Source organism: Bactrocera oleae, chromosome 4 (genome assembly GCF_042242935.1).
Source record: "Bactrocera oleae isolate idBacOlea1 chromosome 4, idBacOlea1, whole genome shotgun sequence".
NCBI classification, from domain to species: domain Eukaryota; kingdom Metazoa; phylum Arthropoda; class Insecta; order Diptera; family Tephritidae; genus Bactrocera; species Bactrocera oleae.
This window is the reverse complement of record NC_091538.1, coordinates 37,244,670-37,267,290: the sequence shown is the minus strand read 5'-3', so window position 1 is coordinate 37,267,290 and position 22,621 is coordinate 37,244,670. Positions and strand designations below refer to the sequence as shown.

The 22,621-nt window shown below is 34.2% G+C and overlaps 1 protein-coding gene across 6 annotated transcripts in view; it reads right to left on the bottom strand.

Annotated features, from left to right (window-relative positions):
• The window catches only part of CNT2 (Concentrative nucleoside transporter 2), a 51,929-nt gene extending 31,396 nt beyond the window's left edge, over positions 1 to 20,533 (bottom strand). Inside the window, exons 1-4 of one of the 6 annotated variants that reach the window (XM_070107781.1) lie at positions 20,412 to 20,478; positions 827 to 883; positions 567 to 635; positions 453 to 494 (exon numbers count right to left, since the gene is read on the bottom strand). In XM_070107781.1, the coding sequence (XP_069963882.1) occupies positions 453 to 494; positions 567 to 635; positions 827 to 829 (114 nt within the window). In that variant the 5' untranslated portion in view covers positions 830 to 883; positions 20,412 to 20,478. Of the gene's footprint in view, positions 1 to 452; positions 495 to 566; positions 636 to 826; positions 884 to 921; positions 1,175 to 20,411 lie in introns of those variants that run through there. The other 5 variants (XM_014240172.3, XM_036372305.2, XM_014240167.3 and 2 more) reach the window with 5 other exon arrangements.
• Between the last annotated feature and the right edge of the window lie 2,088 nt (positions 20,534 to 22,621).

The following is a 22,621-nucleotide window of genomic DNA, read 5'->3' as shown; positions in this document are numbered from 1 at the left end:
GGTTGACTGTATATCGTATATCTATAGCGACAAATCTGTAAGATATTTTACCAAAATTAAGTGAACGTATAATCATGGATATACTGTAGTTTGAAAGGGGAAATGGGTAAAATTGGTACAAGCATTACCTCGGCCTTCATATACAATGTATAAGGATCCATGCTATTTAGTCTAGGATAGGACCAGGGGGAAACGATTGATGAACTAACACTTTTAGTATTTATAAACCATTGTAATATTTTTATTGCTTATAGCTGCACAAGGGTTCTTGATAATGTCGTGGTTTTCGAATAAAATTAAAATATTTTTTTGCGTTTTGATTGATATCCTGTAGTTTTAGGTAAGTAGTTACAGTTGTTCACATGGGAATATATGTATGTACATTCTTAAAATTTATCATTAAAATTAGTAAAAACCTAAATATATACAGTAATTAAAAATTTCTTTTTTACCTTTTTCATATAGTTATCGGCATCTTCCACATTTTCTGCTGGCTATAAACATTAGAAAGTAAGAATAATGGTTAGTTATAAAATTTAGTTTTTGTGTGTAGGTGATATACATACATCACTAATTTCATACGCGGTATTTGCCTGTCCTGCTTCCATTTCCATTACAGTTGCCTGTGGGATATTCTAAATAAATGTTTAATTTGTTTCTTTTTCAAAATATTTTAAATGTATATCCGCATATTAGTAAAATATTAAAAGACAAACTTTAACAGCAATCAGTGACATAATATTGGTATATATATCGAATACATAAAACTTAATTTGTTCAACTTAAATCGAAAATAGTTGTTTTACAATACTGATACTACACGAACCATTCCGTATTCCTCCGATTGTTATGCCAAATGAATTGCAAAATGCAATGAAAGTTCCTAATAAAAATATCAAAAGACTTGTAGAAGTTAGTTACCATTTGGTTGTATAACATATCTAACTAAATTTTTTTATTTGTTGTGTTTGCTGCCAGCCACGCTCTACAATTTTTACTTATTTATATACCTCACATTTCTGATAATTAAAAATAGGGAAATTAAATATTCCATATTATATTCGTAATTTTTTGGGTTTTATTTAAAAACTAATGAAAATAGAACGTCGTTTGGTGAAAATGAAGCTTTGACTCTTATTACTTTCATAATGTTTATACTCTCGCAACTTGTTGCTACAGAGTATACAAGTTTTGTTCACCTAACGACTATTTGATTATCGAAAACTAATCGAGATAAATATAGGGTTATGTACGATGTGTGTTTTGACAATTGAAAATTTTAAAATTCCCTTTATTTTCTGAACACATCTCGTATATATAAATAGCTGACTTCGATTCGCAATTTCTCTACTCGCTTCTGCTCTTTCGTCAAAAAAATTACATGTGAGCTGAATTCGTACATTTGCAACCAAGTTTTGCTTTGCATATTTTAGATCAGTTTTACTATTGTGAATGGTTCAAATGAAAATATAAGTTTCTTTCTTTTCTTGTATTTTCAAAACATAAGACTTAATCTACTATAGTAATTACACAAAAAAATTATAATAAGGGGTTACAGCAACGATGTTTAACACAAAAAAAGAATTTCTCCACTAAGAAAGAATCATAACAGTATTGGGTCAGAAATCATGTTAGTGCAGGGTTACCACAAGTGCTGCCCGTTCGTTTGAGCAGCTAATATATGTAGTTTGTTCGATTCGATGGAGAGTAACGCTTGGCGAATCGAAGGCAACTAATAATAAGGATGACGAGACGAGTTGAATTCCGAGTGACTGCCTATCCTTTGAATCTAAGGAGAATTGACATTGCAGTTGGGCCAAATCAGATCATTGCCACGTTCACAAAATTAAATTTTACACCCAAGATGGTATGGAAGGGCCATGGGAGCCTGTTAACAAATTAGCCAATGACGTTACTCAAAGCAGTGGCTGAAGTGACCGAAGCCTAGGGCGGCAAGTTTTCGCTAATAATTTTTATATTCTAATATATAAAAATATAATATAATACTAAAAAGTGCCATAACTAAATATTAAAGAAAAAAAAAAATTGTAATTTGGCACAGGGGATCGTAGCACCAAGGCGCACTTGTGGGTTGAAAATTTTGAAAAAATGTACGTGGTCTCTAATAGGTTTATTGTATGGATCTTCTAAACCATTTATGCTATTATAACCACATTCTCTCAGGACTAATCCCTTAAGCACCCCCACCGATACTGTCAAAATGGAATCGAAAGATAACCCCGCCCACTCTTCGTATAACGGTTAAGGTAAAACTGATAAAAGCGCGATAAATCAATAAATAAATGGGTCAGAAACAAAAAATTTTACACCTGAGATCATAGGGGACATCTTTATAGGAGCCATTGTCGCCATCCACATTTAGGTGAATACCCATATCCTGGGACCTGCTCGATCATCCAAATTCGGTAGGTAGCATTATACTGACATTCTTACGTCGCAGTTCGAAAATTGGCGAAATCGGACGACTACCACGTCCACTTCTCATATAACATAAATTTAAATCCCATTTAATTTTTTCATTTTCCAATATACAAATTAAGCACCAATGAATGCATTGGGATACAAGTTTACACGAATATTGTCTTTAAAGTGTACCAGCTTATGACTAAAAATTATCCAAATCGGACCAAAACTGTTCAGTTCCTATTGCGAACTTTTTTTCGAAAATATCGGTCAATCTGTGAGATATATTATAGAAACTCAGAGAGAATCCTTATATGATAATAATATGATCGCTTGCCAAAAATGGGTAGAATCGGGTCAATAATTCACTTAGCCTCCATATACCTAATACAGGGTGGCCCACGAATCGTGCTACAAAAACAAACCGTAGTAAATTTTTTTCTGTGTGAGTAATCGTAAAGTAAATCTTACTTATTTTTTATTTGGCAGGTTATTATTTAAGTTTTTTGTTTGTAATCAATGCTTGGGTTCGGTATCCCACCAGAGGGTATGAATAGTGCAGCGGTACCATGCTTTCGCAAACAATCGCGGCTTTTACATCGTCAATTCAGACAGATTCAGATTTTCGACTCGCAACTTTTCGACGCAACATGGAGTTAGCAGACTGTCATTACAACGGATAATTCATGATGACTTAAACCTGTTTCCGTAAAAAATTCAAATAACAAACCGGTTAAACCCTTTAGATTTGCCTATTCGCCTGTAATTTTGCCAAAAAATACATATATCCAAATTACATATCATTTGTCCTTATCCTATTTAATTTCTATCATATATTTATACAATAATGTCTTATATTATATAATAACTAATTTTCTTAAATAGAGTTTTTACACATTTTCCTTAAAATTTTCTTAAAAACTACTGTCAAAATTGCTATACCATTCTAATGCCATTATGTTTAAAAACAAGTGAAGAACTATTGCACTATGTTTGAAAACTTAAGTTCGAAATAGAGAAACATTTATATACTGTATACCGTCTAATAAATAATTACATTAACATGGTAAGGATCCATGTTTGAAAATGCCCAATCAGAGAATGTTAATAAACAGAGAAGGCGCAAATGTTAGCTGTGCTAAAATCTAAATTATGAAGAGTGAACATCGAAAATACGCAAGTTCGAAAGTTCAATTACACCATGTCAAAAAGATACCTTCTCCTCATGATAATCGAACTCAACAAGCTACACCACTCTAACAAGGTACCAAGCAAATTTTCACCACCTTATAAGAGAACGGCAAATGAATGTATGTGAATGGACCATTTTACGACAATGTCATAATAAAATTAAAAATAATTTATTAATAATCTATTAAATTAAATTAAATTACAAAAAAAAAAAAAAATTTAATATAAAAGCGATAAAACACGAAATACGTGCAATTTATTCATTTAATTGGAAATAAAAACTCTTATTAACTTTAAAGAGTTGTCGATTAAATATACGAGTATACACGGAAATTGAAAACGTTCTTGTTTTTTAAATTTTATTCGAAACTCTTATTTAAGTCAAAGAGTCTTCTCTCAAACACATATAACCACATACATACTAGAATATTTGTGAAATTTCATTAGTTTACACTGAGAAACTATTTATTTAATTCAACATATATTTTAAATGAGCTCAGACTCAAAAGATTCTAAAACAACTCAGTTGCTAAAAGTTTCAAAAATGATTTCTAATGAAAAAGTCCATGTACACCTGCAGAAGCTACACGCTCAAAGCAAGGTGCTACAAAGCAAAAAAAGGGGTAAAGACATTTCATACTCTAAATTTATTGCTGAGAGTGACAGTCTAATACGATACTGCACTCGATTTTCATCTTCGCCGATTCAGGACAATTCTGAATCGGTATTAGAAATCAAAAAGGAAAATATTAATAATTTCTGGACACGTCTCCAAGCTGCATATGACGCAATAGTAGAATCTGACGACTCAGATCTACCTGAAAATTTTAAATCCTCGACTTACGCCAAGTACGAAAACTGCTTAGACCAGTTCGAAGAAACAAAACCAACGAATTCGGATCAATTAAAATTAATTAAAAGCAATTGCACCTACTCCACATCCGAGAGTAGAGCTGCCACAAATACAAAGTCAAGAGGAAAGTTCAGACATCCATCTCAAGGTGCCCGCATGTGACACAGAAATTTTTCATGGTGGTTATGAACAATGGCAGCCCTCCGGGACATGTTTACCATGTTTACAGCCGTTTACATAAACCACCCAAAATTATCAAATGCACAAAAATTGTATCCCCTCCGATACAAAACAAAAGGTCAAGCAGGCGTCATAGTCAAACAGTTCGCACTAAATGACGATAATTTCAATTTGGCATAGGAAGCTCTTAAATCAAGATACGAAAACGAAAGAATATTGGTCGATAAACAAATATCGATATTAATGAACTTGCCAAAAAATCAAAAGGAAACAAGTGAAGAATTTATTAAACTTCAATCCACAGTTTCAAATTGTTTGTCGGTTTTATCGACACAGAATATTCCCACAGACAGCTGGGACCCTATACTGGTAAACATATGCACCGCCACATTACCAGAAAAATCATTACTTCTATGGGAGCAATCGCTTTCATCACGAAGAAAATGCCCCACGTGGCAACAAATGAAAGATTTTTTAACCATCCAATCGCAGAAAGAGTAGACAAGAAATAGTCAGAACGAAAAGCGTGCAACACGACTTAAATAGAAGCTTCAAGAAGCTTTTTATAAAATCAATCGTTCACATCCAAACAATATAAACAAACGTCATGTGAACTGTGTACAGGAAGGCACAAACTCAAATCTTGTCAGAAATTCAAAAAATTGAATATTAACGACCGAAATAATTTTGTAAAAACAAAAAGACTTTGTATAAATTGCTTAAGCCAGAATACGATGGCGTGTTAGAAGAATATGGCCAATATTATTCATTTTACTTGCCTCATCACGTAGTAGTAAAGCCGGATAAAAAAACAACAAAAGTCAGAGTGGTTTTCAATGCCTCAACATCCACTAGCTCTTGTGATATTCTATTTGCGGGACCTACACTCCAACCAGATTTAATGCTCCTTATATTAAATTGGCGTATATTCAAATACGTATTTAATGGGGACGTTGAGAAAATGTATCGACAAATAGTCGTACATAAAGACGACCAAGATTTTCAGCGAATTATTTTTCGAAAATCTCCCAATAGTTCACTCCGCGACTATAAATTAAAAACAGTTACCTTTGGCGTCAACTGTGCTCCATATTTAGCCATTCGAACACTCCACGAATTGGGAGAAAACACCAAGTCAGAATTTCCTCTGGCAACCGAAGTGTTAAAAACTCAAACGTATGTAGACGATATCTTGTCTGGAAGTCACAGTCTTCCACAAGCCTACGGGTCACTATCACAAGTGGTACAAGCCCTCAAAACCGCAGGGTTTCCGCTGTGTAATCATACACGATGATTGCTCACCCCCAAACTCAAAGCGGAGCACTAACAAAACCGCTCGTGGAATTATGTTTTCTGTGTGTTATTATGTTTTTCAAACCGCCGATTAATATCCGCAATATAAATTAATTAATCGTATTACAAACCTGTAAACTCGCAAATGATAAAACCATTGAAAATGCTAACCGTTCGAACCGCAATGATCGCTCAAGTTGACGATCCATTCCTGCCCCATACAGTGGCACAATCGCCATAAATTGGCCCCCGACCACTACCACCTTCTTCAAGACATTTAAGGGAACCTCAGCGCGGCCGATGCCCCCTGTGTCGACGCCCACACCGGTTGCAACACTGCAGCATTTTCCGAGGCATGCAGCCCATGAAACGTCAGCAGGTTGCCCAAGCCCATGGGCACTGCCTCAATTGTTTTGGCTACGGCACACGCGACTCCGGAGTGTACACTGTGTAATAGACCGCACCACACCATGCTGCACCGCACCTCAAAGCGGGCCGTCGGGCGACAACTCGCCCCAAGCCATCATGCCGCGAGCAGATCACAGCAGAGCAGCCGTCCGGGTCGACTCCGAAGACCAGCAGGTCCTCCTCCATCCAGACCGAGGCGACATGAGGCATCAACGCGGCGTCGGCAGCCCAGGCCATTATACACTGGCTTCAGCAGCGTTGTTGCCACGCTGCAGTAACTACATCGATTGCTAGGCTAGAATTCCCCTAGGGAGGCCGGGATGGCTAGATGAGTTACGCTTCCCCCCTCCATACACGCCACTGAGCGACAACACACCAACACAATCCACAAGAAGACTGTACCCACTAACACATATAAACACACACCACCCCTGCAGACATCACCCCACAACTCTACACAACCTAATACTCAAAAGGGGCTAACACAGGACTAGAGCCCCTTATTTTTCGTACGCATTCGAGCCGTGAAGACGTCCGCCGATCGCAGCAACTTCTCGCCCGAGTACCTTAGGTGGAATTTTTAACTTTTATATACAGTCAAAGACAAAAGTTTAAATACACCAACAAAATATCACTTTTTATGCAAAGCATTTTAACGCAAATGTAAGCATGAAGTTTAATTTTAGTAAATTATTTATTAACATTGAAACCAAAAAAAACATCCAATGTAGCTTAAATAGCGGTTAATTCATCAGAAACATAAAATTCCAGGGAACAAAAGTTTAAATACAACCACTGAAAAATACGCATCGCATATGTTTCACAAATTCTTTAGAAAAAAGTGCCGTTATATGCGATGATTTAGCAACTTATACATTTGTATTCGGTATTAGAAGCAATTTCTTCTCCAAGAGTGGACATAGAATAAAAAAATTGGTAAAGGAAAACAAATAGAGAGTGGCGTTAAAAATTTAATAATTAAACATTTTCAAGATGGAAAATCTTACCGAGATATAGGGAAAATCCTTAATGTGCAAGTGTGCAAAATATTATTCGAAAGTACAAAACGCACAAATCCGTGGAAAATAGGCCAAGGTCTGGGCGTCCAAGGAAGCTTTCTCGGCGAGATGTTAGTTTAATCATCAAAGAAGTGACAAAAAATCCCAAAATAAGTGCTCCAAAGATAGCCGATAGCATCGCTGCAGCTTCTGGTAAATCTGTACACTCAAAAACTGTAGCAAGAGCCTTACGGGAAAATAGCTATCAAAGCAGAGTTCCACGAAAAAAACCTCTCATATCTGAGAAAAATAAGCAACTTCGTCTAGAATTTGCAAACAAATACAAGGATATGGATGAATCTTTTTGGAGAAGAGTCCTGTTTACTGACGAATCTAAGTTCAACCTTTTCGGAAGCAATGCTCGTACAAAAATTTGGCGTAAAACAGGAACAGCATATCAAACCCAAAATTTAATACCAACCGTTAAGCATGGGGGGGGTAGCGTCATGGTTTGGGGAGCAGCTGGCGTAGGACATCTAACGTTTATCGATGGTATAATGAACAAATATGTTTACAAAAGTATTTTGGAACAACATATGCAGTCTTCGGTGGATTGCTTAGGCCTCGGAAGTTCTTGGATATTCCAACAAGACAATGACCCTAAGCATACCGCGGGTTTGGTGAAGGATTGTGCTCCTCGTCAACTCTATAGTCCGCCACAATCACCAGACTTGAACCCGATTGAGCATGTTTGGGAGCTATTGGAACGGAAAATTGATAATGCGTGTTCAACTAGCAAAACATCCTTGAAAGAAGCTTTGAAAAAGCGTTGGTCGGAAATTGCGCCATCGGAAACAGAAAATTTGGTTCTATCTATGCCACGCCGTCTAAAAGCAGTTATTGAAGCACGAGGTGGACCAACAAAATACTAAATATATTTTATGTCTTATCTTTTAGTTTAATTTAGTCGCGATATGAAACTCTATGTAATGTATTTAAACTTTTGTCCCGCGTAATTTTATGTTTTTGATGAATTTACAGTTATCTAAGCTATATTGAACGTTTTTTTTAATTTCAATGTAAGTAAATAATTGACTATAAATAAACTGCCCACTTACACTTTTGTTAAAATAATTTTTTCCAACAAAAAGTGAAATTTTATTGGTGTATTTAAACTTTTGTCTTTGACTGTATGTTCTTTCCTAATAAACTAAGCGGATACCGCCGTAAAATCTATTTTCATCTTTTTTTTTCTTTCAATAAACGCATATAAACGGTGAGTGCAAACGAGTACATTATTCAACATTTTTGTGCGTTGCATGAACAATATCTAATAGGCAAAGAATAACAATTAAACAGTGGCTAAGCGATCGCGTTGTCACTTTAGCGGTGGCTCAAGTCGTAAGCGTGAAGGAGTTAAGTCAATCCGAATACGAGCATTTACGTTCGGATCCTGAAACTCATGAAACTTAAATTTTATTTTTCTTTTATTTTATTATTTGACATTTTAGCTAATCTCAATTCAGTTTTTTAAATAACATATTTTACTTACTGAAATGATTAGAATATTTCAGGAAAATATGTTCATATATTTAGGTTTATTGCATATTCCCTTATTTATGAGTATTTATACAAATGTGAAAACCACACATACATTCATAAGTACACGTACGCTGATGCGTGCTTCCTCTTGCCCCGCACAAACAATGACTTTTATCTACACTTTTTGATTTTTAAGTGAAGCTAGTTGAACGATACAAATTGATTATTAGAAACAAGTAAAAAAATTATGATATTCATATATTGTATGTGGTGCTGCTTGTATAGCACAGCTCCTTATTGCAAATTTACATCAAATACTTTGCCTAAGTTTAAATCTTATCACAGATGTTGTTTTATTTCTTTTTTAATTTTTATAAACCTTTTGTATTAAATTTATTTAATTTTAATTTTAATTTTTCCCTCATTCTATAAATGTTCTTCAAAATCTATTATTTCTTTCTGTTATTCTAATTTTCTTTAATACGCATGCCAAAGAACATCTGCACATACATTATTTGCCATTCTCTTATAAGGAGGTGAAAATTTGTTTGGTACCTTCTTAGAGTGGTGTAGCTTGTTGAGTTCGATTATCATGAGAGGAAGGTACCTTTTTGACGTGGTGTTATTGAACTTTCGAGTTTGCGTATTTTCGATGTTCCCTTTTAATAATTTACATTGTAGCACAGCTAAAATTTGTGCCTTCTCTCATGAAACAAAATTTGATGTCAACTTTATATGTATTTGTATGTGGCACCCTGACTTTTATGAATAGCACTTTTTATAAAGCATTGAATGAAGAGCAAAAAAGCGGAAGGGAGATATTTGACAACCTTATATTTCCTTAGCGGTACAACTGGCATCTAATTTATTTCAATTGAAATTTCTTCATTCCTTTTATATTTCAGAACTTTTTCAATTGGTGTCCAAGAACTTTCTAGAGGATGAGGCTGTTTGACCGTGTTATCAAACCAACAGAAGGTTAAAAATGTAATCCACAGAGTTGTTGGAAAATAATAATGGAAATTAATTTGCATAAGTTGTCTAGTTGCCCAATTAACCAAGCCATCACATTATATTTGTTTTGAGGCTTAAATTTTTTACGAAGAACATGTATATATTCAAAAACTAATTTTTTGGACGGTATAACTTGCACAGTTTGAACTTTCACCTCGTCCTCAGACGTATCTTCCATCGAGCAAGACAAACCGTCGTCAAGATGGGTATAGCTTGCAAAAATTTCGTGAAGAAACTCATCGCGGTTGATGCAACCCATTTCATATTATTATTCATTTTAATGGCCAATTGCTTTGCTTTTTCACGGACCATTTCCAGATATTACAGCGTCTAATGGCCGCATTTGGTTAAACCAAATGGTTATAGCACGATCAATTTCCACTGAATTGATGCACCAGTTGCGTTTTCTATTTAAATTTTCTGAAATGGCTCAGTTGACAAACTTTCCTTTTGGCGAATTATTCTATTAATAATGTCTCGCAAATACTTGTATTAAAGGCAAACTTTGTTTTTGAGCGTAGTTTCTAACTCAGAAGGAATTTACCTTAAAGTGGTTCGTTTACTTTTAATAATATTTATAAATAAAGATGTGTCATCTGAAATAATCAGTTTCCTTTTGAACATGGCAAATATAAATTATATTTCTGGCACGAATCCGACATAGTAGTCGCCTGGTTGGAAAAACTACTATATTCATGGAATACATATATTTCTTACCGAACGTCTCAAATACTTGACCTGATAGGATCAGCAACTTGGCGACACGTAGACAGAACTGACAATCTTGTCGATCTCGGTACAAGAGGGTGCAAACCTGCACCTTCTCACCACCAACCTCTGGTGGAATGGCCCCCGATGGTTAATAGAATTTCCCGATTCTTGGTCACAATCACCCATGCGCAATATAATTGCCACAGAAAGTCGAAAAATCGCTCTTATCGTATATACTCAAGTCCGCTACTTCATCCGCAATATCACTATTGAGGGAATCAAAACCTATTGATAATAGGAGACCACGCTTAGTTTTAATCCGATTTCTAGACACGAATGGTCTTCTTCGTGTGAAGGGTCGGCTTGTCAATTGAAGCGTGCAAGATCTGCACCTTGAGCTATGTACTAATCTGACAAAGGAAGCTTTCCTCACGGCATTTGCTCGCTTTGTCGGACGACGCTGCTATTTATCGAAAATAATGAGCAACCAATGCAAAACTTTTATCGGAGCTCAAAGAGCCACCGAAAAACAGTTTGTGGACTTTATCAAACAAGTCTCACTTGAGATTGTACAAAAGTACGCGCCACAATGCATTAATTTGCAATTTATCTACCCAAGCGCTCCTCATATGGGTGGTTAATGGGAATTAGCTGTAAAAAGCTTCAAACCCCACTTCAAAAAAAAGCTGGAAACTACAAAATTAATTAATAACTTTATAAATATAGGAGTAATAAAAAAACAAAAACGGTCGCTCAATATGGCGACCCATTCATGACACATAACGTGGCACTGATTTATATGCTACATATGTATGTACAGTATCCCCCGGATAATTGCACAATTTTCAAACGGGAAATCAATCAACCGATACTCGTGTAATTGAATAATTCGTTTAATTACAGGAATCCCGCTTAATTGGACAACCCAATCAATTAAAAAAAAAATCATATGTGCTCTTTAAGTATTTATTTAGTTTTTAATAATGATAACATATGTTTAATATTTTTAGATTTAAATGATAAAAATATAAGGAACAAAAACAATACAATGCACTTACTTTGTATTTAGAGATCATTGTTATAAAAAAAATTAACTTTAGAAATAAAACCAATTCATATTATTATGTTATACATATATATGCAGCATTTGTATTCACATATTTATGGTAGAGATCGTTGCGCACATTTTTAAAATATTAATTGAAGAAGTCTGTATATACTTTTCGAAATAAAGTTACTTTACTTATTGTATATTCTCTAAACATTCCCGGGTATTTCTTTTATAAAGTGGGTAAACGATCAGTGTTAGTGAATTGTGTGAAAAATACAAACAAGAACAATTAGTAATCACTTGGTGCCAGGTCCGGAATACAAATTGGATGCATGCCATTTGAATCTCTCAACTATGCTCCCGAAATTTCGAACGAGTCACTATCGATATGTGGCCTGGTGTTGTTCTGATGGAACACAATTTCTCTCCTATTTGTTAAAGCTGACCGCTTAAGTACAGGTCCGAATTACAAATTTGACCCAAGTCGTAAGCGACCCAGTTTTCATCACTAATAATCATCCGCTTCAGAAATTAATCCAATTCGCAGATGGAAATTTGGTTCATGAGGTTTTTTGCGTTAACTCTTCTAGCACCGATATATCGAGGTTCTCTTTGTGCAATTTTTTTCTTCTGAACAATCTAAGTAGTGCTTTCATAATGCTCGAACTTGTTAATTCCCATTATTTTACCGTTATTTTTACCAATTCGCCTTCCACAGCATGGTGCAACTTTGACATAAAAATTAACGGAACGAAATCGACGAAATCAAACTGTCAAATACCTATGTCGTATTTTCTTTTTGCTGGTACTGAGTCTAGTAATCACAAAACTAACTGAGAAAGTATGAGATCTTTCTAACTCCAATTTACGTAATACGCAAGATTAAGATTTCTCAAGCCTTCTATTGGGAAAATAATGGGTTTCTATTTCCTAGCCCTTATATTACAAGGTGCGTTCCAAAGTAAACAGTAAAAAAGTAAACTCTAGTGGCGGCATCTATATGTCGACTAGTGCGTTAGAATCTGCTATCCTTTAGTTTAAGTTATTGCGTTTTAAGTGTCAGTATGTTTTTGTCATCGGTGCGAAAATGAGCTTCGAACAAAGAGCCAACATTAAATTTTGTTTTAAAATTGGAAAAACTTTTACCGAAATGTTTCAATTGATGAAACAAGTTAATGGCGATGATTGCCTATTCCGTAGCAGAGTGCACGAGTGGTTTCAGAGTTTTCAAAGTGGTCGTAAGGACATAAATGAGAAATAAGCCGAAACCCAAAAAATCGCGCCTGGAGAAGTCAAAAGTGAAGACAATGCTGATTTGTTTTCATGATTCCAAGGGTATTGTCCACAAGGAATTTGTTCCACCCGGCTAAAACGTTAATGCAGTATTCTACCTTGGAGTGTTATGCAGACGTGGAGGCCATTCAAAGGCTTGCACACGCATACTGGCGGCCATACTGGGCAACGAGCTAAAACACTCGTTCGACATGCTTTTGGACCGTGCAAAAAGCTGTATTAAAGCAGAAGGAGACTATTTTGAATAAAATTAATTGATTTTGCCGATAAATCCATTTGTTCTGTCTTTTTTTTTGTCCTGTTTACTTTGGAACGCACCTTGTATATAAAGATTTTCGTTTGTCCAGTGGATTATTGCCTAATATAACCCTCGAATTGTGAGTTATCTTAAAATAAAGCGCGAATATTATTGGTATGCAACTTTCCATGACATTCTCATGAATATAGTGATTTGTGTTAGGTAGGTTGATTTTAATATAAATATCTCGGAAATTAAGCAAAATTTAGTAATGAAACTAGATGGGTATATGGTTGAGTCTTTGAGCCTCGCAAATTGCCCGGATTAGCGCTTCCTTTGTTGTTTTACATAAAATTTACGAAATAAGAATCTTAAAATTTTGTATTATAAACTATACGGGTAATTACCAGAACGGTTGTAAGTTTTTGCTCCACATTGTGACATAGTGTAATAATAAACAAATATAGGAAGGAGTAATAAAAAAATATAAGATGTTGTCACAGTTGGTTGTCAAAAAAATATTTTATTATGTGTGATATTGCCCAAGAGTAATAATACTCTAAGTGCTGCTATAAAACTGTTAATCTAAGTAATGATAACAGACCCTCGTGCCATTTACTTTCTTAAATTTATAGTCACATTTTTAAATGTTGTGTATACAGGTTGGTTGAAAAGTTTCTGCGCTCGAAATGAAAAAATACTGTTTTGGTACGAAATATATTTTTTTATTCAATGGACGAATATCGCTTTCCAGAAGAAATTGTTTCTGGTTTATGAAGAGGTAGTAGTCGCTGGGAACCAAATCTGGTGAATACGGTGGTTGCTCAAGCAATTCGTACTTTAATTCGTTGAATTTTGTCATTGTTAAAACACTTTTGTGAGCAGGTGCATTGTCTTGATGAAACATTATTACACTGCACACCAGGTCATTTCTAACGAATTTTTTTATCCAGCAGATCCAAAAGACTGCAATAATTTTTGGAGATGATTATTTAACCTTTCTGCAGATAATCAGTCAACAAAGTTCTATTTGCGTCCTAAGAAGCGGATGTCATAACCTTTTTTGTTGTGACTTCACCTGCTTTAGAGCTGAACAATGATTCAATTTAGGATCATGGTGGTAGATCCAAGTCTCATCCATGGTTATAAAACGGAGCAAGAAATCGGTTTTATTCCACTTAAAACGCTCTAAATTATAACGAGAAATTGTTAACATGTGCGGCACTAACTTTCCAAACAGCTTTTCCATATGTATTTCTCCATGTAAAATATGAAGTACTCGTTCGTCTGAGAACTTGCTCAATGATTTCTGGTCTGGTTGCGGTTTTGGGTCGTCCTTCGCGTGGCCTAGTACGAGCACGTTTAAACTCTCCAGCCCAAAATTGAACCATGCGTTTTGAAGGTGAGGACTCCTTATACACTTCTAAAAATTATTCATGAATTTCCTTTGCTTTTAAACCTTTCAAAACAAAGTATCTAATTACTGCGCAATATTAAATTTTTCCATATTAAAAAATTATCTGACACGTCAATTTCAAATGGCTTGTAAACAAAGAATTGATTGACAGAAAGACTTGTAACTTTGTGTTCTCACGACAGATGTACCAACTTGAGAAAATTTGGAGCTAGTATGCTATTTCTTGGTGAGACCAACCAATTTTTCAACCAACCACTATACACAAATAGCGGTAATAACCAATGAATTGACCCTGTATATGCTGTATGCGCACGCTAAATAAGAACATTCATGAGCACAATTGCGTTTATCGGGATGTTGCAATGCATGTTTGTTCTGCGATAAAAGTGTTCACTTCCATTGATATTGCCACCTCTCTTGTAAAGGCATTCCCCAGGACCATCAATGCTTGCTTCGATGAAACGCTATGTATTAATTTTCATAGATTAAAATAGAACTTTGGCATATATAATTCATATTCATGGCTAATCCTAAGCCACGAGGGGTTTTTTAAAATCCAATGTTTCATTTGTGTGTAAAACCTTTTTTTATGCTCTCGCAACATGTTGCTACAGAATATAATAGTTTTGTTCACCTAAATTCTGTTTGTATCACCTAAAACTAATCGAGATAAATATACAGTTATATATAACGATTATGTTGAAACCTACTACTAACTCACTGAACATATACAAATCAAACATCAGGCTTCAAGTTATTGCGTCTTACTCCCGAAAATTGTCGAAATCGGACTATAACTTTTCAAGGGCCCAGATACCAAATATGTTTTACCGATCGGTCAGTCTGTGAGTTCTAGAATTGAAATTCGGGGAGAATATTTTTGTGATAACAGTATGCCCTTATGATAAAAATAGAAATAAATCTGGTCAATACTTCTCTTATTCCCCAAATACCTAATATAAATATTTTCGAACTTAAGAAATCTTAATGAAATTTAGAGATAATCTGTTTTTAATAACAGTGTATTTTTTTGCCTGTGATTAAAAACCATAGATGGAGGAAGTAGTGCTTGTAATCAAAATTTATTCCACAATCCCGTATATCACTTTACCTTGAGAGAGTATAAAATGTTCGGTCACATCCGAACTTAGCCCTTTCTTACTTGTTTGTATGTGTTATTATAAAATTTGTTTTTTTTTTAATTTTTGTTATTGTAAAATAAAAATTTTTCACAAATTTGGCATTACCGCGAAAATTATGTACAGTAACTATGTTCAAAGTTTCAAAAGGATTGGTGCAGGAGTTTTGAAATTATAAAGGACACCAAATTTGAAGTTGTGGGGAAAACGCTTTAAAGGTTTGACCACCAAAAAATCTGATGAGCGTGCATAAGGCAGGTATAAAAATACTCCCAACTTCGTCGATTTCGTTGAAATCGACTTAAAATTTTGATTCAATATTTTTGAGATATAATGAATTCAATTTAAAAAAATATATACATATAATATATAAAATAAAATAAATTTAAAACCTTAGCTTTAAACACTTTTAGGCAAATTTATTTTGAATTAGACTAAATTAGGTTAATAATTAATTTATTTCTTAGGTATTATTCTCGACAGTGTTGCTGTAGATGAGGATAAGAAGAGGAAATATAACTCGTTTCGCTAGTGAAACAAAGCAAACCGACCTTTAGACTAAAGCTAGTTACAATTTAAGGAGGTGTTCCTTAGGTACGTTTGGGAACGTGAACCGAGTTATATAAAACTATTGTCGCGCTTTTCAATTTGTTCGAGTTAATCGAAAAAGGTGTCTTGTCACCCGCAGGCACTGCACATATGTACTATGTTTAATATTTATATCCATACATATGTATGTTACCAGATAATTGAACTTTCAATAAAACATATGTACATAACGTCGAATTATAATTGCTAATAATTGATCATAATGTCTGAAATATTATTATGCTTTGCTAGTTCTGTTCTAAAACATTGTAATCAGGATAGGAAGTAATACGAATTATCATTTATAGACTTCATAAATTGCATTTTCACATACTATATGTCGTTAACAAAGAAGCATCGGAATTTATTCATTTATTAAATTTACTAAAAAATTACCTTGTATTTGAATGGGCTTAACCTTTCTGTAATCTATGAACCATTATCTAATTGCAAAATGTGTGTGTGGCTTTTCCTTAAATATTAGAATTACATATTTTTGTTATCTTAAAGCAGAGTGTGTTAACATTGTCTATCAAACATAGGTGAACTGCATAATAATTATCGCAATACTGCAAACCTGTTGCTAACTTTATACTCTGTTGCTGACGCTCAGTTGATAGTCTGATGCAATATTGCAGTAAGTATTTCGCGCAGATTGTGTTACTTGGAAATATGAAAGTTTTAACGAATATAATTGCAGACGAAATGTCTAAAAAGATAGGTCACAATTTTTTGATAAATACGGACAAAAGCAGACAAAGAATATTAAAGAATACTGCAAAAATGAAAAGTCATAAGAGTGAAAAACTTTTCAGAAGTATTGAATTTCGTTACTAATAATAATATATTATATCGAACATAAAATTAATATTTACTACAAATTTCACTGACAATTCCTCCTCCATCTTAGCGCGCAGACACAATTTTTATAATGCGTTTATTTTGATAGTGACGAGCAACAGATTAGCAGTGTTGCCAGAATTTTCGAATGGAACGTGATGCTTTCTCATCAAAGGTAACATTGCCGCAATAAATTCAGAACGAACACACTCATACACCTGTCTGGGGAGATGGAAAACGTTAACTTGGGTTGAATTGAAGCTATAATACCCTTCACAAATACAAAAGATTCCATGCAGGAACCTTATCCGTCAGTTTGTCTGACAGCTTTCATCAACCCTTTAACGTTTCTAACATTATTGGCTAGAAATTTCTTCATTTTGTAGTATTAAACAACACATATTCATATTTTTTATCAAATAGTGAAATTCTCATATGTACTAAATACCAGTTTTCTAAATAAATTAATTACAGAATAATACCTTATGCATGTGACCGCGGCTCGACTCCACCATTATCAATTAGTTTTTATATAATATATACATATTATATATTATATTTTAAACATTCTTGTTTTAAATTAGTTTTTAAATGAATTCGATGACTCTATACGAGTAATATAATATGTATGATATATGAGAAAAGGTTCACGAAACCAACCCTAATAGTACTTATATATTTACATATTATGTATTACGTAATATATTGGTTTTTACTGTATGAGCACCATTCGATTGATATTTATAAGTTTAATTTACATAATTTGCACAATAGTGTCGACAAATGAAATTAAAGTTTAAAATATGAAGCTTTAGATAAGGTTAAATAAATCGAACTTATCGGGTTGTCTCGTTTTATTTCCTTTATTATTTTATAAAGGAATGCGTAAATTTGCTTCTAGATTATTATTTGATTTATACCTGGGTCGGACTGACGCAGGTTATATTGAGACTGTTTTAACAAGTTGTTCAGGGTAACTTATTGTGTTACGAGCATAGGAGAAAGAAAGTCACGTGTTTGTAAACATAGTACTGTAGTCGATTCTGTTCACGTGTTAAGACAAACAAGCGAATATATTATGCGAATGTATTTTTGTGAAAAAGATGAAATATTTAAACTTTTTTCGTCCGTCTGTCCGTGCAAGCGGTAACTTGAGTAGAAATTGAGGCATCTTGCTAAATCACTACAATATCTAACACATGCGCCAATGAAGATATCGCAATGAATCTTCAAAAAAAGAAACATTTGTAATATACAGTCTTGTTGCTACAGAGTATAATAGTTTTGTTCACCTAACGGTTGTGTGTATCACCTAAAACTAATCGAGTTAGATATAGGGTTATGTATATATAAATTATCAGGATGAAGAGACGAGTTGAAATCCAAGTGACTGTATGTCCGTCAGTCCGTGAAAGTTGTAACTTGAGTAAAAATTGAAACTTGGTACACATGTTTCTTGGTACCGTAAGACGGTTGGTATTGCAGATGCCTACAAAACGCCATTAATCAAAAAAAAAAATAAATTGCCATAACTAAGCTTCACAATAAGATAAAAGACTGTGATTTTGTATACAGGATCACATTAGAGAGATGCATCTGCAGTTTAAAATTTTTTTAAAAAGTGGTCAAGTGGTCCTGCCCCTTATAGGTTTAATGTGCATGTCTCCTGAACCACTAAAGCTATAATAACAAAATTCACTGAGAGCAAGCGCACCTCTATCGACAGTGTGAAAATGTGGGAAATTGGCCGACAATTCCGCCCACTCCCTATATAATGGTACTGTTAAAAACTACTAAAAGCGCGATAAATCAAGCACTAAACACGCCAGAGATATTAAATTTTATACCTGGGATGGAATGAAATGACTTTATAGGAACCACGTTCAAAATTTGACAGTGAAAACCCATACCTTGGGATCTGCTTAACCGATTTCAACAAAAATTGGTACATAACATTCTTTTCATATTTCTATGTTATATTACGAAAGTGGGCGAAATCGGAATACAACCACACCTATTTCCCATATAACACCATTTTAAATTCCATCTGATTTTTTCACATTCCAGTATGCAAATCAAGCAACAATGATTATATCGGCGTAAAACTTTGAGTGAATAATGCGTTTAAAGTATGTGACCAAAAATTATCTAAATTAAACCAAAACTGTTCAAGCCCCTAGGTACTGAATATGTGGACCCCAGTGTCTATAGTTGACATTTTACCGAAAATATCGGTCTACATAGAACAAGGCGGCAAGATCCACAAAGAAATCTAAAACGAGTATACCATTTAACTTTGCGAGAGTATAAAATGTTCGGTTACATCCGAACTTAGCCCTTCCTTACTTGTTTAAATTGTTATTATACAATTTGAGGGTTTAACTCATTTGCGAATTTAGTATATATTAGGAGGGTCTTATTTTCGGAGTTGCCCAGTACGAGCCTCACCATAAGTACTAATTTCTCAGATAATTTCAATTCTATGAAAATTGCCCAAATCATTGCGTATCATTATAAACAACCAATTGTTCTCATTTCAAAATACTGAGTTGAGTGAAGTTGGTCATAATATAATGAAATCGTATTTAATTAACTTGTAGCGTTTGAAATGTATGTTAATCTAAATTTTAATAAAACTCAAAAAAAGTTATGATTTAAGCACACTAAACACTATGAAAGTCTTATAAAAAGCATTTCGCACTACACATTACAATCCTATAAACATGTTACAAAACCTTTCGAGGCCAACAACAATTTATTCGTAATTATTAATTAACGAACCTTTTTGAAAATAGTGCAAGCCTGACTTGCTTCCGCTGTATTTTATATTGGGAAGCTTTCATTTACCATATATGTATGTAATCTTTTATATCCCTCCAATCCCAGTGATGAAACAATGACACATTCATTTGGTTTATCATATATCTAGTATAACCGAAATATTTTTTAGATACGAATTTTGAGACATTTTCTACGAGAATACATATGCACAATATGTACTTCTTTATGTATTTACTTATATCCTATAGATGGAAATGTCACTTCACATGGCAATTTCGGATATAAGGACTTCTACTTCATTACTTTCAAAATTGTCACTTTATTTTGATAGATTCCAATATAGGCGGCACTGTACAGCTTATTAGAGAAGTCGCAGTTTATTGCATGCTTTCTTATATTTATTTTTTTCTAAATTACTTTTAACTGTATTTAAATCTATTTTTCAATTACCGATTATGATCCGTTAGAATTTTTGCAACACTGGGCTTCTTCTAATTTATTAAAATACAACCTTTCGGATTGCAGATAATCGCAAACTGAAAGTAGGTATCGCAGGGTGAAACCCATCACTGCTGAAATGATGTAGAACAAGTCTATATTATATATGTACATATGTCAATAGGTGAATATGTAATAAGGCAGTATAAATTTAAGTACTCGGACATTTGTGCATATATATATATATATATATATACATATACATATATATGTAAAATGTATATATATATGTATATATATATGTAGATGCGTACAGTGATACAATACGGTTAATAGCTCTTACTTAATAATGAAATAACGAAGTTGACAGGTTTGAAGAGAGAAAATGACGATCGGAAATTAATACAAACTGGCTATTTACGTCTCACTGGCAACGTTTTTTGGGAGTGCGCTGGCAATTTGTGAACAATTGTATAATAATATTAAAATACTTGACAAATGATAAAGACATTTGTTAAGTATTTTCGAGTAGAGTAAAGCAGCTAAAAAATAATTAATTTGTATACTCTTGCAATATGTTGCTACAGAGTATAATAGTTTTGTTCACCTAACGGTTATTGTATTACCTAAAAATAGTCCGGTTAGTATCGCGTTATACATGTATATATACAAGTGATCAGGATGACGAGAAGAGTTGAAATTCTTACAAGCTGTTACTTGAGTAAAAATTAAGATATCTTTATGAAACTTAGTAAAAATGCTTCTTGGCACCATAAGAAGTTTGTATTGTAGATAGGCATAATCCATAAACCATAACTAAGCACTAAATTAAGATATAAATCTGCAATTTGGTACAGGGAATTGCATAAGAGAGGGGCATTATATCTCCTAAAGCATTCAAGATATACCTTCGGCTCAACGCAAAACGAGACTTTATCCATAACTCGACAAGGACATGACATATGGCCATACTTTTTTTGCTTAGGTTGGCAGGACTGTTATATGTTTACATGTCAAATTTGAGCGCGATCTGTCACATAGTTTTTATTTTAAGGCACTATAAACAAGTCAACCTCGAGTGTGTTTTCGAATTTTACTATGGAAATTAACGTTGAGCAAAAAGTGTTTGTTTGAAATTTTGTTATTCCAATGGAATAAGTGCGACGGACGCAATGAAAATGTTGCAGAAGGCATATGGGGAGTCTTGCCTATCACGTGCACGTATCAAATGGATCCGCTCATAGCATTATTCACGATGTTTTGGACATGAGACGTGTGTCTGCTCGACTTGTTCCAAAATACAGCTCATACATCTCGTCTTGTACGCGATTATTTGACCAAAAACAACGTAAATATTGTCCCGCAAGCACCGTATTCACCCGATATGGCACCGTGTGATGTGTGTTTTCTTTTCCCTAAACTCAAATTGCCGCTTCGTGGAAAGCATTTTCAGTCGATTGAAGTCATAAAAGAGAATTCGAAGAAGGAACTGAAAGCCATACCTAAAGCGGCCTACCAGAAGTGTTAGGAAGATTGGAAAAAAAGGTAGCATATGTGTATCGCCTCTAATGGTGACTATTTTGAAGGGGATAAAATAAATATTGAAGAATAATTAACCGTTTTTGTTGTTTGAGCCAGACTCGTTTATATTTGAGCAGAAGGTATGACCCAAAATTTCCACAGAATAAATATTTTTGACTCTTTCTACTACAGTCTGAAAATGGCTGATATCGGATGATAATCCCGTCCACTCCCCATATAACGGTTTTGTTAAAAACTTCTAAAAGTGCGATAAAGCAATAACTAAATGTGTCAGACATTAAATTTTACATCCGGAATGGTACAAGGGGGTTTTATAGGATCCGATGTCAAAATTGAACGATAGGCGTGGAACCTCCAACATTTAGGCGAAATCATATATCGTCTCAATTACTTGACCAATTTCGAAATTTGGTACGTGAGATTCTATAACCATTTCCACATAACAGTGCGAAAATAGGAGAATTCGGTCTACAACAACGCTTACTTCCAATATGGCACAATTTTAAATTTCATATGATTCTTAACTTTTCAGTATACAAATAAAGTGCCAAAAATATATCGGAACAAAACTTTGCACCAATAGTGGCGTTGAGGTATACCATCTCGAGTCTACAAATTGTCAAAATCGGACAACCGATCTATCGAATTTGTGGACACCAGTGCCTGGTGCTAACTTTTTT